Below are 12,998 nucleotides of genomic sequence, written 5' to 3' on the forward strand. Positions count from 1 at the left end.
TCCACCGCCCCCCTGGAGACTCCCCATTCCCAAAGCTACGTCATCGGTGCTTCGAAGGTGCCTTTCTTCCCCCACCCCAAAACCCCTCCCGGGGCACTCCCCTGACCTCGCGGGCAGGGGGTTGCTGCCGAGACCTTCTCGGTCTTTCCAGACCCAGAGGATCTCCGTGCGTTTCGCCCCGGGAGGAGCCGTGGGTGCCCGTCCCCCGGGGCTCGCGGCGGCTCAGCGGCAGCCAGCGCAGCGCCCAGGCGGCTCGAGAGTCTGATGGTACCATGGTGCCCGCAAAAACGGGACGGACAAAAATAGCCTGCGCTGAGCCCTGCCGCACTCGCAGCCCGGCGAGGGGGAGCAGCAGGAGCTCCGCAGAGCCGGCTGAGCCTGCCGGGGGACGGGGGGTTGGTGTATTTTGCTTCCATGATCTGGATGAAACAGAGGGAGGAGGCTTAAAATGAAAATCAATATATCTGGGGAGCTTCGCTGGCATTTGCCATGGTTACCAGGGCTCTGCGGCTGCTGTACACAAACCGGGTACAACCAGGAGCTTTAATCTGACATCTAATAAAATCCAATTTTACGAATCCGCCCGTCAAAGCAAAGGAGGGCAGGAAACGTTTGCTGCTCCAACAGCGACGCAGGCAATAACGTCCCCGGGAAGAGCCGCCGAGGGCAGCGAGCACAGCCCCCCCCCAACCCCCGCCCCGGCCCCCCTGACAGCTCCAGCCCCGGCCCTGGCACAGCGGTTTGGGGCTCCGCTTTGGGCACCACCGATCCTGAGCGGGGGGGGGGGGGGTACTATTTGTTTGTTTGTTTGTTGGTTTTTTTTTTTTGTTTTTTTTTTTTTTTTGCAAAGGGGCTGAGGGTTTTTTCGGGGGGGGGGGGGGGGGCAGGTTATTCCCAGCCGGCGGCCACAGGCACCTGCTGGGTGCAGAGGCTCGGCTCCGGCTCTGGCCCCGCTGCGGGGTCCCCCCACACCGGGGGGAGGCTGGCAGCACCCAGCCGCCGGGGGGGGGGGAGGAAGCTGCATGTCGGGGCGCCGCATTGCCCCCTCTCCCCCCCCCCCCAGCCCCGCACCCCCCGGCCATGGGGGGGGGAAATCTCCCAAAACCCCGATTCCCCCCGGTAAGGAGCGGCAGCGTGTGCGCCCCGCGGCGCGGGGCCGGGGGACGCGGGGGGGGGGGAGCCCGAGGGGACCCGGGGGGGCCCGGAGCTCTTACCGGAGCGGCGGTAGGGGCGGCAGAGGCTGCCAGCTTGGGCTCCGGCGGTTTTATCTCCCCGGGAGGGGGTCCACCTATTGACGGCGGCAGCGCAATGCAGTGACCCCCCCGCACTACGGCAATGCGGTACCGGGGGGGAGGAGGGGGAGGAGGAGGAGGAGGAGGAGAGAGAGAGGAAGGGAGGGATGGGAGCAGGGCGAGGCGGAGGGGAGAGCGCTGGAGGCGACGCGGAGCAGCGGGAGCGGGGCTGGGAGGACGGAGGGATGGAGGATGGAGGGATGGGGAGAGATACCGGGATGGAAATGGGAGGCACGGGAGGGAGGTGGAGGGATGGAAGATGGAGGGATGGGAGGAAAATGGAGCAATAGTGGAGGCAGAGAGATGGAAGATGGAGGGATGGGAGGGAGACGGATGGGGGAAATGGAAGGATAGAAAATAGAGGGATGGGACGGAGATATGGGAGAGGGAGGGATAGCAGAGCTGGAGGGTTGGGAGAAAGATATAGGGATGGAGGGATGGAAAGTGGAGGAATGTGAGGAAAACGACGGGATGGTGGAGGTCTGGAAGATTACAGCACGGGTGGGAGATGGCTGGACCCCCCCCCACACACACACACGACAGCCCGGGGGTGGAGGGAAGGGGCTGGCGTGGGAGCGGTGGCCGGAGTGGCCCTCGCCCCGTCCCGCAGCCAGGCCAGGCTGCGAGGGCTGCGTTCGCCGGCCGCGCCGGGATAGGGGGGCTCTGCGCGGGCCGACCCGGGCTGACGTTCGCATCCCCCTCTTCGATGCTAGAGCGGAGGGACCTGGTCCCAGGGCTCCAGCTTTTCGCTTCCTGCCTCTCCTTAGCCATCTAATCCCGGCCAGGTCGTCCTCCTCCCCCGGGCCTCCGTTTGCCAGTCTTGAAATGAGACGTATGTAGAGGGCAAAGCTGACTTGGGTTTAACTAATGCCATAACTGCCCCAAGTCTGTTAGACAAAAAGGAGAACACTGACATTCCACATCTGTCGTTAAAAAAATCAGCACAAATGTGCACAGCAGCGAACAGTAAAGCATGGAGCAAGTAAATCAAAGCATGTTCCTGCATCTGTGTTCACTCAGCATGTGTATTGGTTACTCAAGTACCTGAAGCTTGTTGACACCATTTCATTTAACATGAGATGGGGTTCACGTTCTAGGGAAACAAGGAAACTAGAAGTCGTTTTTTCCTCTGCAGTGCCATGATACTTCCTTTGCATAAAAATGCATCACGTAATGGCCAGAAAATTCATGCCCTGCATCAGCTGTGCAATTAAAAGGCTAATGCAAAATCTTCTGTGTCCTGAGGCCAAGTATAGGTCAAAAGAAAGGTAACTTTGAATTAAGCTATGTAACAGTGCAGAAAAATGTTGTGGTCTAGGCCATGTTTCAGTGACCTTAGCAACTAAATCAGATACTGTTACCTTCCTAGGCTAAGAGTTAAAAACTTCACATCGCCTATTAACCTCTTATTAACATTTAAAGGGACACTCAGGTTTTTTTCTGAATGTGGCATTTTCTTAGAAATATAACATGATAGGGAAGATATCCTTTGGTTTTATGCAGCATTCCTTGTGCAAAATATAATTCACTGACTGTCCAAAAAAGTAAAAAGAAACTTCCTAAAGGAAGGCCACAGGCCATGTTTAAAGGGACTCACTCGGAGCTGTTCCTTGCTGGGAGCATCGGAGTTGCCACAGGTTTGGGTACCCCAGTGCCTGGGGTTTTGCTGCCACGTTGGTGCCCGATATGGTTTAACTTTAACCTTTAGTGAAATCTTGGCATGGCCAAATACCCACTGAGGCTCCTTCAGCCCCTTGGTGCTGCCCAGCTCTGGGGGGACCACGCCACACGGGAATGCCTCCTGCTCCGCGTCTCTGAGCTCCTTGTTCTGCCTGCCCGTGTTTTAGCGCTTTGCCAAGAACAATCTCTCCCCTGTCTATGCAAGGAGGCAGCCTGGGGATTGCCCTAGGTGGGACCCAGGCTGTGTCCACTGGTGACATCTTTGGCCTTCACTGAAGTCAAAGGATAGAGCAAAACCCAGGGCCCATCTTCTTGCAAGCCCAGGGAGACAGAGAGGGTGTGATGGGCCTCCATTTTATTCTTTTTTTTCTCCAGCAAAGATAGCTGGTTTGAATTTTTACCCTTTTCCCCAGACAAGGGAAAGAGAAATGGAGAGTGCATCTTGGGAACATCAAATAGCATGGCACGTAGCCTTGAAGGACGCATCCACGAGAGCATCGGGGAGCCCACGGCCCGTCTGAAGCCACGAGACTCGGACGAGCAGCATCCCGTGAAGCTGGCTGCCATCCCAGCGCCGCTCAGGGAGCGCAGGTGAATTATCCTTCCCGATCAGCAAGGCTGGTCTGCGGTTTCATGGCTGCTTTGGCTGACGAGGTGGAGCGCCGTGGCGTCCAGACTGCCTTGCTGGCAATCGCCCGGCACCTACGGAAACGGGGCCAGAGCCTGCCCGGAGCGTGCATCTTATTTCTGCAATGAAACGGAGCCTGACAGCCCGTCAGACTATAAATAGTCCGGGGCACGGAAAGGATAGAGCGCCGTCAGACCTGGCTAATCTGGGCTAGGTCAAGCTGCGCGACGCCCAGCCTCCGCGAGGCTTAAAGCCATAGCTGTCCGCCGAGGTCCGCCGGCGTCCCGCGGGCCTTCTGGCTCCGGAGCAAAGGGTTTCCCATCGAACACGTTCGATCCCTTTGGATCATCAAGCGCTTGGCGTTATTTGCATGCCGGAGGGGAACCACTTCCCCACAGTGCTTGACCAAGCACCTGCAAAATACTGCTGATCTGTCTGTAAATGCTCAGCTAGGCACAAAAAAATAAACCCGCACAGCCAAAATCCAGGAGCGGCTGGAAGTTTAATGCCTTGTCTCCATCCATCTGGCTCGGGAACGGCTCCCAGTGGCAGGCGAAACCATTCCCATGCATCCTATTCTGTCTCTGGTACCCCCACCCTTCTTTTAGCCTAGCAAAAAGCCAGCGCCAAATGATTCGGGATCACTGGAGCAAACGGGGACTCCCGTCTGGACGGCACTGCTTCCTGCGTGCTGCGGGCAAGAGCCGATGCCAAGCCGTGCCCAGAGCAGCGGCAACGGCTCCCGCCGGCTCCCCCTTTCTGGATCCCAAGCCCACAGCCCACAGCTTCTTTAAGCTCTGCTAAAATTCACATAGTAAATGAGATTTTTTTTTTCCCTGAAAGGCCCAGCATGGTGCGCTGGGGAGAGTGAGTAATCCGCAGTCTCTGTGATTTGTATGTAACTGGGCTGCAAACACCGCAGGCTGCCTGTCTGAATTCGCCCTCTCGCCGGGGGTGTTCGTTCCCGTGAGCAACGCGCTCAGCTCGCTGAGCTGTTGCATTTTTGCCGCTATCAGACGCATCAGCTCTCAGCTGGAAGGCGGCGTTTTCAGCAGGGCGGGCGTCAGCCGCGGGGGATGCCCGACGGCACGGCTTCCCGGAAACCCTGCCGGCCGGGCCGCCGGCGGCGCGGACGGTCTCCAGGCCTGGACCAGAAAACCACATTGCGTGGCTGCCACAGATGACCTCTTTGAGCATCTCCCAAGGGCAAAAGCTGTTATTTTCCTCTCTCTTTCAAAGCGAGAGGGATATTTGCCTTGAAAAGGAGAAACGTGGGGCCTGGTGCTGTTTTCTGCATCCCCTTGCGCAGCAGGCGCCGGCCCAGCGGCCAGAGAGGCTTGGGCAGCTGCTGCCCCGTGACGGGCAGGGAAGGGACGATGGCTCTTGGTTTCCATCTTTGCACGATCAGGGTTTCAGCTCCCTCCACACCCCTCCTGCCTTTGCACCCCGATGTTGCAGCAGTTACTACTCTCTGCCCAAACCGGTCACGGTCAAAGAACCGGGAAACCGGCCACCGCGGCTCTTCTGCGCGATGCTCGTCGCGGGGCGACGCCAAGTGCTGCTGCTGGGGACACGGGGAAGGAATTCGTGTTTAAGTAAAATATCAGCTGTTAGGGGATGGATTTCTGGGTGTAACAGCAGCGGATTTTAGTGTGTATTTACACCAGGATTCGGGATGGCCTTTGAGGCGGGCCAGCAGCGCTGACGAAGGAGCAAGGGAGAAGCAGGGAAGGGTCCGAGATCCGGCAGCAGCACGTGCTGCTGATCCCACTAAACGTGAGCGGGAGGTTTGAAAATAAACCTCGCCGGTGACACCAAGCTCCCCGAGCAGCCCGGCCGGCTGGGGACGGCGTCCGGCGGCGCCCTGCTCAGGGCGAATGGCTCCTGCGGGCTCGGGCTCGCGCGGCCGCCAAGCCGCGCTTTCCCCCGACAGCTTTAACCCCTTCTCCGCTCTTCCCCTTCCCCCCCGTTATTAGGATGTTGCTGCTCTGTTCCTCCGCGCTCCCCCGAGACGCGGTTGACCAAAAAGAGGCCGCGCGGAAGAAAACCGCGCTGCTCCATCCGACTCTCTGCTGAGCCGAGGAGCAGCCCGGACAGACGGCTGCACGTCGCAAAACCTTTCCCGGCTCGAGGGGAGGGGAATATGGGCATGTCGGCCGTGTTTCCTTAGGGAGGCCGGGCGGCGCATGTCTGCGGGTCGCGAAAAGCCCGTGGTGAGCCGGGGCACAGCGTTCCTCATCAAACCTCAGCTGGAAGAGCCCTGGCTGCCCGTATCTTCTGGTCTCCATAGGTAAAGGGCTGTTAATGGAAGTGTCTGGCTAAGAACATAAGCTTCAGCTGCATCCAAAGGGAGAGACTAATGAGCAACTTCACTGCTGAACTCGCCCTCATCAAAGCCTGCGGAATTGCACTAGCCAGCGATGGGTTTGCATGTTCCGCAGCACCGAGCGGCAGCCGGATCGCCCCCCTCCCTCCTGCAACGGAGGCACTGGCCTAAGAGTTGTCTGCAGAAACACGAATCCCGACCAGCTCCTCGAGTGGTTTCTGCAAGACAGGAACGGCAGGCGTTTTCCCGGCGTTTCCCCTGTTCCCCTGGTTTGGGGGGGACCGGCGAGCGGTTCGGGGGGGTCATACTAGAGCCAGCGTTTCTGTGGGTTTAGAGCTTTTTTTTTTCCTGGCAACATGTCCTTCCCGTTGGGGTCCAAAAGGAGAGAAATTTAATTTTGTCCGGAGGAAAGGAGAACGTCGCTCCTTCGGGACGCGCCGCCGCCACCGCTCAGCCCTGCACCCTTTGTCACCTCCCGGCTGTTTTCGCCAAGGACACGGCTGTGTCCCGTGTCCCAGCTGCGCACACGACCAGGAGGTCACGCGAGCCGGCTGCCAGCTGTGACACGGAGCCCAGAGAGCCAGATTAAAAAAAAAAAAGAAAGAAAAAAAAAGAAAAATATTGCTCAAAAGCAGACTGTACAGAGAGTCGCAGTAAACTCAGCTGTAATTTGAGGAAAATCGAAAAGCGCATCTGTCTGAATCTCATCGTCCACCTGCTTTGAAAGCTATTGATTCTTGATCGATATAAATGAAATTTATCTTCTCCTCAAGCTGCCCACATGGGCTTCGCCCTAGGAAACCAAACCGGAGTCTCGGCTCGGCTCCATAAATCCTGCCCAGCTACTCTGCAGCCCCCAAAGTTTAGGCTTTCCTTTCTTTTCCTTCGGGGGCAGATAAATTTCTCGAGACCCAGGCACCAAGGCTCTCCGCGCCCTGTATTTTGGGGTTTGGACCAACGCTTCTGGCATTTTAGCAATATTTATTTGAAGTATTTTATTTATTTATCCAGCGTACCGTACTGGTGTCCAAGCGTCGAGGAGCTGTGCTTCAGCGCCGGTGGAGCCCAGGCTTTTTCTTCTCCGGTGAAGCTTTCTTACATACAACCGATACAGCCAAGGCAGTTCAGTAGCCCTTCAAGTTTCATTTATTAATGATTAATTCTAAATGTGGCTGGATCAGGTATATTTTGCTTGAAATTTTAAAAATCCTTTTCTCTCACAAAGTTTCAAATATTAAACTGTGTTAAGGGACTTTTTTGTCTTTTTTTTCCCCCAGGACTGCAGAGCAAGCATTTCAGAAGAAAGGCTTTCTTGGCTCGCTCTCAATGCCATGTTACGTAAAGTGGTCACCAGACAGCGTGTTTATTGTTTTCACTATATTTTCACTAAATATTAACAAAATACTGAACAGCATCACATATTTCAATTCTTAAACTTTCCAGGGATGGTGATATTTTTAGGCTGCATTTCAAGGTTTAACTTTTAATAATAAATGTTAACTATTAAAGTTTTAATGGTATTTTTTGTATATGCGTGCATATTTTATATATAAAAATATACATTTGTACGTACAGATTTGTGCATATATATTTTTCTTTTTCTTTTCCTTCCTCCTGTTTTGCCTGGGACAAGAGTAGCCCCAGCAATCCACGTGCCGAGGGGTGAGAGGCACCCGGCGACAGGAGATTTCTAGGGAGAGCATCGCACTTTTTATCAGCCAGGCGGGAACCACCTCCCGGCGGGGGTTGTTTGATTTGTTTTGCTTTGTTTTTGCTGGTTGGGGTTGTTTTTTCCCTGCATTAACGCCGCTCCCCGCCAGCCGCCCCGCGGGTGCTCGGCGCTGCGCACGGGCCCCTCGCGGGTGGGGGCGGGGACAGGGGGCGGAGTCCGGAGGCCCCGCCCCCTCCCGGGACAGAGCAGAGGGGCGGAGCCTCACACCTCGGAGCCCCATTGGCGGCGGCGCGCTGCGTGGGCGGGGCCCGAGGGGATATAAGGGGCGGGGTGGGGCGGGGCCGGCAGCGCCGCGTCCCAGGCCGTGCCGGGCGGACGCGGACGCCAGCGCTCCCCGGGCGGCGCCGCCGCCGAGGGCCCCGCGGTCCTAGCGCCGCCGCCGCCGCCTTCCCCCTCCTTCCTTCCCACCCAGGTGCGCGGGGGGCCGGGGCGCGGCCGGGGATGCTCGGCGCTGCACGGGGGGCTGGGGGCTGCCGGGGGTGCTCGATGCTGCACGGGGTGCTGCTGGAAGTGCTTGGTGTTGCACACAGTGCTGGGAGCTATTGGTGGTGCGGGGGGTTGCCGGGGGTGCTCGGTGCTGCACGGGGTGCTGCTGGAAGAGCTTGGTGTTGCACACTGTGCTGGGAGCTATTGGTGGTGCTCGGTGCTGCACGGGGTGCTGGGTGCTGCTGGAAGTGCTGGGGGTTGCACAGGGTGCTGGGGGTTGTTGACGATGCTTGGGGTTGCACAGGGTGCCAGGTGCTGCTGGAAGTGCTTGGGGTTGCACAGGGTGCTGGGGGCTGCTGATGGTGCTTGGGGTTGCACAGGGTGCTGGGGGCTGTTGGCGGTCTTGGGGTTGCACAGGGTGCTGGGGGCTGCCGGAGGTGCCCGGTGTTGCTGGAAGTGCTTGGTGCTGCACACAGGGCTGGGAGCTATTGGCTGTGCTGGGGGCTGCTGGAGGTGCTTGGTGCTGCACAGGGTGCTGGGGGCTGCCGGAGGTGCTCAGTGCTGTGCAGGGTGCCGGGGGCTGTTGAGGGTGCTCGAGGTGCTCGGTGCTACGCGGGGCTGCCAGAGGTGCTTGGTGCTGCACAGGGCACTGGGGGCTGTTGGAGGTGCTTTGGGTTACACACGGTGCTCGGCGCTGCACACGGTGCTGGCGGTGCTCGGTTCAGCACGCTGTGCTGGACGCCGTTCCTGGTGCTCGGCGCTGCACATCTCACCCTTGCAATGCAGGCAGCACCGTGCATGATTCAGGGAGCAGGAGAACCCGCTGCCTCTTTAGCCCTCTCCTCCATCCACGAGCCTTTGGTGGTGTGTGGTGGCTCCGTGCCGAGCGGGCCTTCGGGGCACCCCGAGGTGGGGGCTTTTGTTCTGCCCTGGCTCAGGGCACCCAGCAGGTCCAGGGGTCTGACCTGGCCTCGGCTGCCCTTTGGGTTAGGGCCTGCCTCACCGTGGGCTCCCTCGGGGCGGACAAGCCTGTGCCTCAGTTTCCCGCCTCGCTTCCACCTGGTGTGCTCATGGCATGGGGGCTGTGGGGGGCACACGCGTGTGGGAGGCATTGAGCAGCAGGAAACCCACCAAAGTGGGTCAGCAGTAGAGAGAGAAAAGCCTCTTTTTCTGGCGCAGGGGGAGGCCTGAGCCGGAGCTTTGCGGAGGGGGCGGCAGGGGTGCCGGGCGCTGGGTTGCCTCTGCTGCGCCTGGCTGGCGCCCAGCACCAGCGACTTCCTCGCTCTGGCCTCTTCTGAGCTGGGTGAGGTTGTAGGGTGAGACCGGAGAAAAGTCAATATTTTTGCACTCAAAGTGGTTTATACCAGGATGATCCCGAAGTGCGGATCCGGTGCGCGCTGCTGGCGCAGGCTGGGGCCTTTCCGGGTGCCGGGGACGAGTCCGGCCGGACCCCAGCCCCGGTGGGAGCAGCCCCCGGGGTGTTAATGCCAACAGACTGCAGGGGAATCGCTGCTGCCCGCGGCCGGGGTGGGGTGAGGGGAGGAGGTGCCGCGGAGCGGAGCGCGTGCCCGGGCGTCGTGCCGGGGCCGGCGCGTCCCGGCGCCGCGCGCTTACGCAACGTCGTTCGGAGATTTCGTAACTCCGGGCTGTTGATACAGCAAAAGTAAGCGCAATTCTGCAGCGAGGCCAAACGTCCGCACCTGGTTGGGGAAGGAGCTGCTCATGGAGGTGCCAGGTCTCCCTCCTCGGCGCAGGCGGTTGTTTTTGAGGGAATTAGTTGGGTTTAGCATGTAGCTCTGCGCTGGAGCTCTCCAGCTGTGGGTTTAACCTGCAAGCAGCCCTGTAAGTATTAGGCTCTGTGCACAGTGCAGCGTTGCTTCGAAGATCACAGATACTGCGCTTCTTGCAGGAGAGGTCGTGCTGGTGCTATTTAAACTGCCTTGCAGCTTTCTCGTGCTGCTGCAGCTCGGGGGCGGTGGGTTTCTGCCCAGTCTGTACCGAAGCAAACGGGCACGACCTCGACCGCTGTCCTTTTTCTTACAGCTTTTAGATCTGCACCAGACCGGAGCCCAGCAACATGGCAGCAATCCCATCAAGCGGCTCGCTCATGGCAACACACAACTACTACAGGAGTAAGAGCGATGGCTCGAGCTGGCGCCGTGCGGGGAAGCGGGTGCTTTGCTCTGCCGGGGCTCCTTCGAGGAGGTGGTGCTGCTGCACAGAGGAGGCTTTCGGCCCCGCGAGGGCTGGTGGCCTTAGCTGTCCGTCAGCTGCGCGTGGGTCTTGCAAGGTCCTGTGCTCCTCATTGAGGTTGGAGGTGTGGGGAGGGGACAGCTGAAAACGCAGCTGCGCTATTGCCTGGGGAGTTGAGGTCTCTGGAGAAGCTGCAGAACCAGTCCGGGGAACGGCCGCTATTGGTGCCTCTCCAGGGGAGAGACTTTCTGCTTTAATGAGTTGCTGAAACCGAAAGGAAGTAAAATACTCCCCTCCACTGGAACTAGTAACAGGCTTTCAGCAGTCAGACTAAAACTGCGTGGATTAGGGCAGATTATTTGCAGAAATCTGCAACCTCCTGGCCTTGGGGTGTTGGTAGTGGCTCTAGGTGACCCTGTGTGCGCAGGGGGGTTGGACGAGGTGATCTCCAGAGGTCCCTTCCGACCTCAACCATTCTGTGATTCCCAAGTGTCACGTGCAAACGCAAGGCCATTAAGTAATGTCCTTGGAATGGAATTTTTTCCTGCACTCATGCTTTTCTGGCCAGTTTGTAATCTCCCCAGTGTTTCCTTCCTAGCGTTTTATCGGCTTGGCATTAAAGCTGGGCAAATACTGGAGCTGGCGATGGGAGCAAGCCGCGTGCCCAGGGCTGGCCGCAGCCCGCCGGGCATCGGGTCTCGCGGCGCGGCAGCAGCAGCGGCCGGAGGTGCCGAGGGCTGGGGGCGGCTCTGACGCCCCGCTCTCGCCCCCAGGGCGCCTGAGTTCGACATCGAGCAACAGCTCCTGCGGCAGCTCGGACTACGCCGGCGAGGTCATCCCGCACCCGCCGGGTGAGTGCCGCCGCGCCGGCGCCGCGCTTTTCCGAGCGGGAGCTCCCGAGGCCGTTCTGCCGCGGATGCCTTGGGTTTTGCGGGCTGCCGTGAGCTGCCTCCCCTAGGGATCCCGGCGGGACCGTCCTGCGTTTGAAAATCCACGCGCGTTGGATAAAAGCGCTGGTGGAGGCGCCACGCACCGAGTCCTATTTCGCCTTGCTTTTCTCAATGAACTGCAAATCTTGCCCAACCTTCGCGCGTGCTGCGGGATGAGGGTGGAGCGGTACCTGGGGCGCGGGAGCGGGGCTGATGCGCGCCCGCCGGCCACGCGCTGTCTCCTAGGTCTCCCCAAGTCAGACCCGGGTCACTGGTGGGCCAGCTTCTTCTTCGGGAAGGTGACTCACCCGGCCATGACCACGGTGTCGGAGTCCCCGGAGAGGTGAGTGCCGAGCGGCTGCTCCCGCGGGGCTTCCGCTGGAGCGCCGAGCCCCCCCCCCCCCGGCGTCGGCGTGACCCGCTGCCCGCTCTGCCTTGCAGCCTGGGAGCCGCCGCGCCGGCGGCCGGCGCCGGCTTGGCCTGCGGCACGGTGCCGGCCGGCGGCAGGAAGCGCCACGCCAGCGAGCCCAGCCAGCCCCGCGCCGGGCCCTCGGCGTGAGCTGCTCTCCCACCTCCGCGGAGCGGGCGCTGCTCTGGGTCACCGATGCCGGCTTCTAAGAAAAAGCAAGAAAAACCAAAAAAAAAAAAAAAATTCTACACCAGCCTTTTTACTGTTTTGTAATGCCGCTTTCTTTCCTTACGGACTCGGTAATGTGTTTGTTTACTTGTGCGATGGCAACTAATAAACTCGAGCAGCCTTTTAAAATGCTCTGAGCTGTTCTTCGCCCGGCGCGGGGGGATTTGGGTGCCCGCGGGGCCAGGCCGCCGCCTCGGAGGCGGTGCAGTCCCCAGCTGCTCCTGCATCCGGAGACGAGCGTCGCTCGTGATGCCCCGGTGGGTTTTGTCGCGGCTCTGAGCCAGGAGGAGGTTGCAGCGCGGTGAAGCCGCAGACGCCTGCTGCCACCCTTCCCTCTCGCCTTGGCCCGGTGGGTTGGCATCGGGCCGGTTTAGCGGCGTTAACGCGAGCTGGTGCCGCAGCGCTGCCCTGCTCCCGGGTCCGACGCGCCTGCGCCCGCGGTGCAAGGTGCTGCCTGGCCTGAGCCTGCTCTGACGGAGGTGCGGGGCGGCAGCTTGGTGCCGGCGTTGGACGGTAACTCGGGGGGTGGTTCAGCATGAGACGCCTGACAAAGCACCAAGAAAACAAGAACCTGCTGGTCCGCCGCGTGCAAGAGGGGCAAGGTCCCAGGTCGCGTTGCAGGCAAGCAAAACCCTGGCGCGAGTACATTTAAGGATGCAAATTCCTGATGCTCTGCAGTTTCCACTGTGTGGGGCTTGGCTTTGGGGTGGTGGGGGGGGGGGGACACGGTCTGCGCGGGAGCTGTGCCCGTCCCGGGAGCAGGGAGCGTTGCCGGCCCCTGGCGCTGTGCCGCCGGGTGACGGGAGGCTGGGGGTCAGCCGGGAGCACCGAGCGGTGACTTTGCACCCGTGACATCACGCCGGGGCAGCAGGCAAAGGGCGAAGTTGTGCGTTAATGCGGCGCCCAGCAGGCTGCCTCGCTGGGCAGAGGAAAGGCCGGCGGGGGCGGTTCTGCTTTTGCCTGCGCTGCAAAATGCCTCCCGGGTCACTTCTAGCTTTGCAGCTCCTTTCTGCTAGCAAAAGTGTCTTCTGCGAGCTTTGCCCCGAGATGCGGGTGTCGTGCGTGTGGCTTTGCCCCCCTCCGGCGCCGGGGGAAGGCGTCCGGGCAGCGCCGCCCGCCCTGCGGAGACGTGTCCGCGGCGAAACGTGGGGCGGG

General features: G+C 60.0%; 1 protein-coding gene across 1 annotated transcript; it reads left to right on the forward strand.

The window, feature by feature from the left end:
- Positions 1 to 7,956: 7,956 nt before the first annotated feature.
- PPDPF (pancreatic progenitor cell differentiation and proliferation factor) lies at positions 7,957 to 11,972 on the forward strand. Its single transcript, XM_062589448.1, has 5 exons — positions 7,957 to 8,070; positions 10,128 to 10,216; positions 11,051 to 11,128; positions 11,453 to 11,549; positions 11,648 to 11,972. The coding sequence occupies exons 2-5, from the start codon at positions 10,162 to 10,164 to the stop codon at positions 11,763 to 11,765; spliced, it is 348 nt and encodes a 115-aa protein (XP_062445432.1). The 5' UTR covers positions 7,957 to 8,070; positions 10,128 to 10,161; the 3' UTR covers positions 11,766 to 11,972.
- Positions 11,973 to 12,998: the final 1,026 nt, after the last annotated feature.

The sequence above is a fragment of the Rhea pennata genome, chromosome 16 (assembly GCF_028389875.1).
Source record: "Rhea pennata isolate bPtePen1 chromosome 16, bPtePen1.pri, whole genome shotgun sequence".
Lineage (NCBI taxonomy): Eukaryota > Metazoa > Chordata > Aves > Rheiformes > Rheidae > Rhea > Rhea pennata.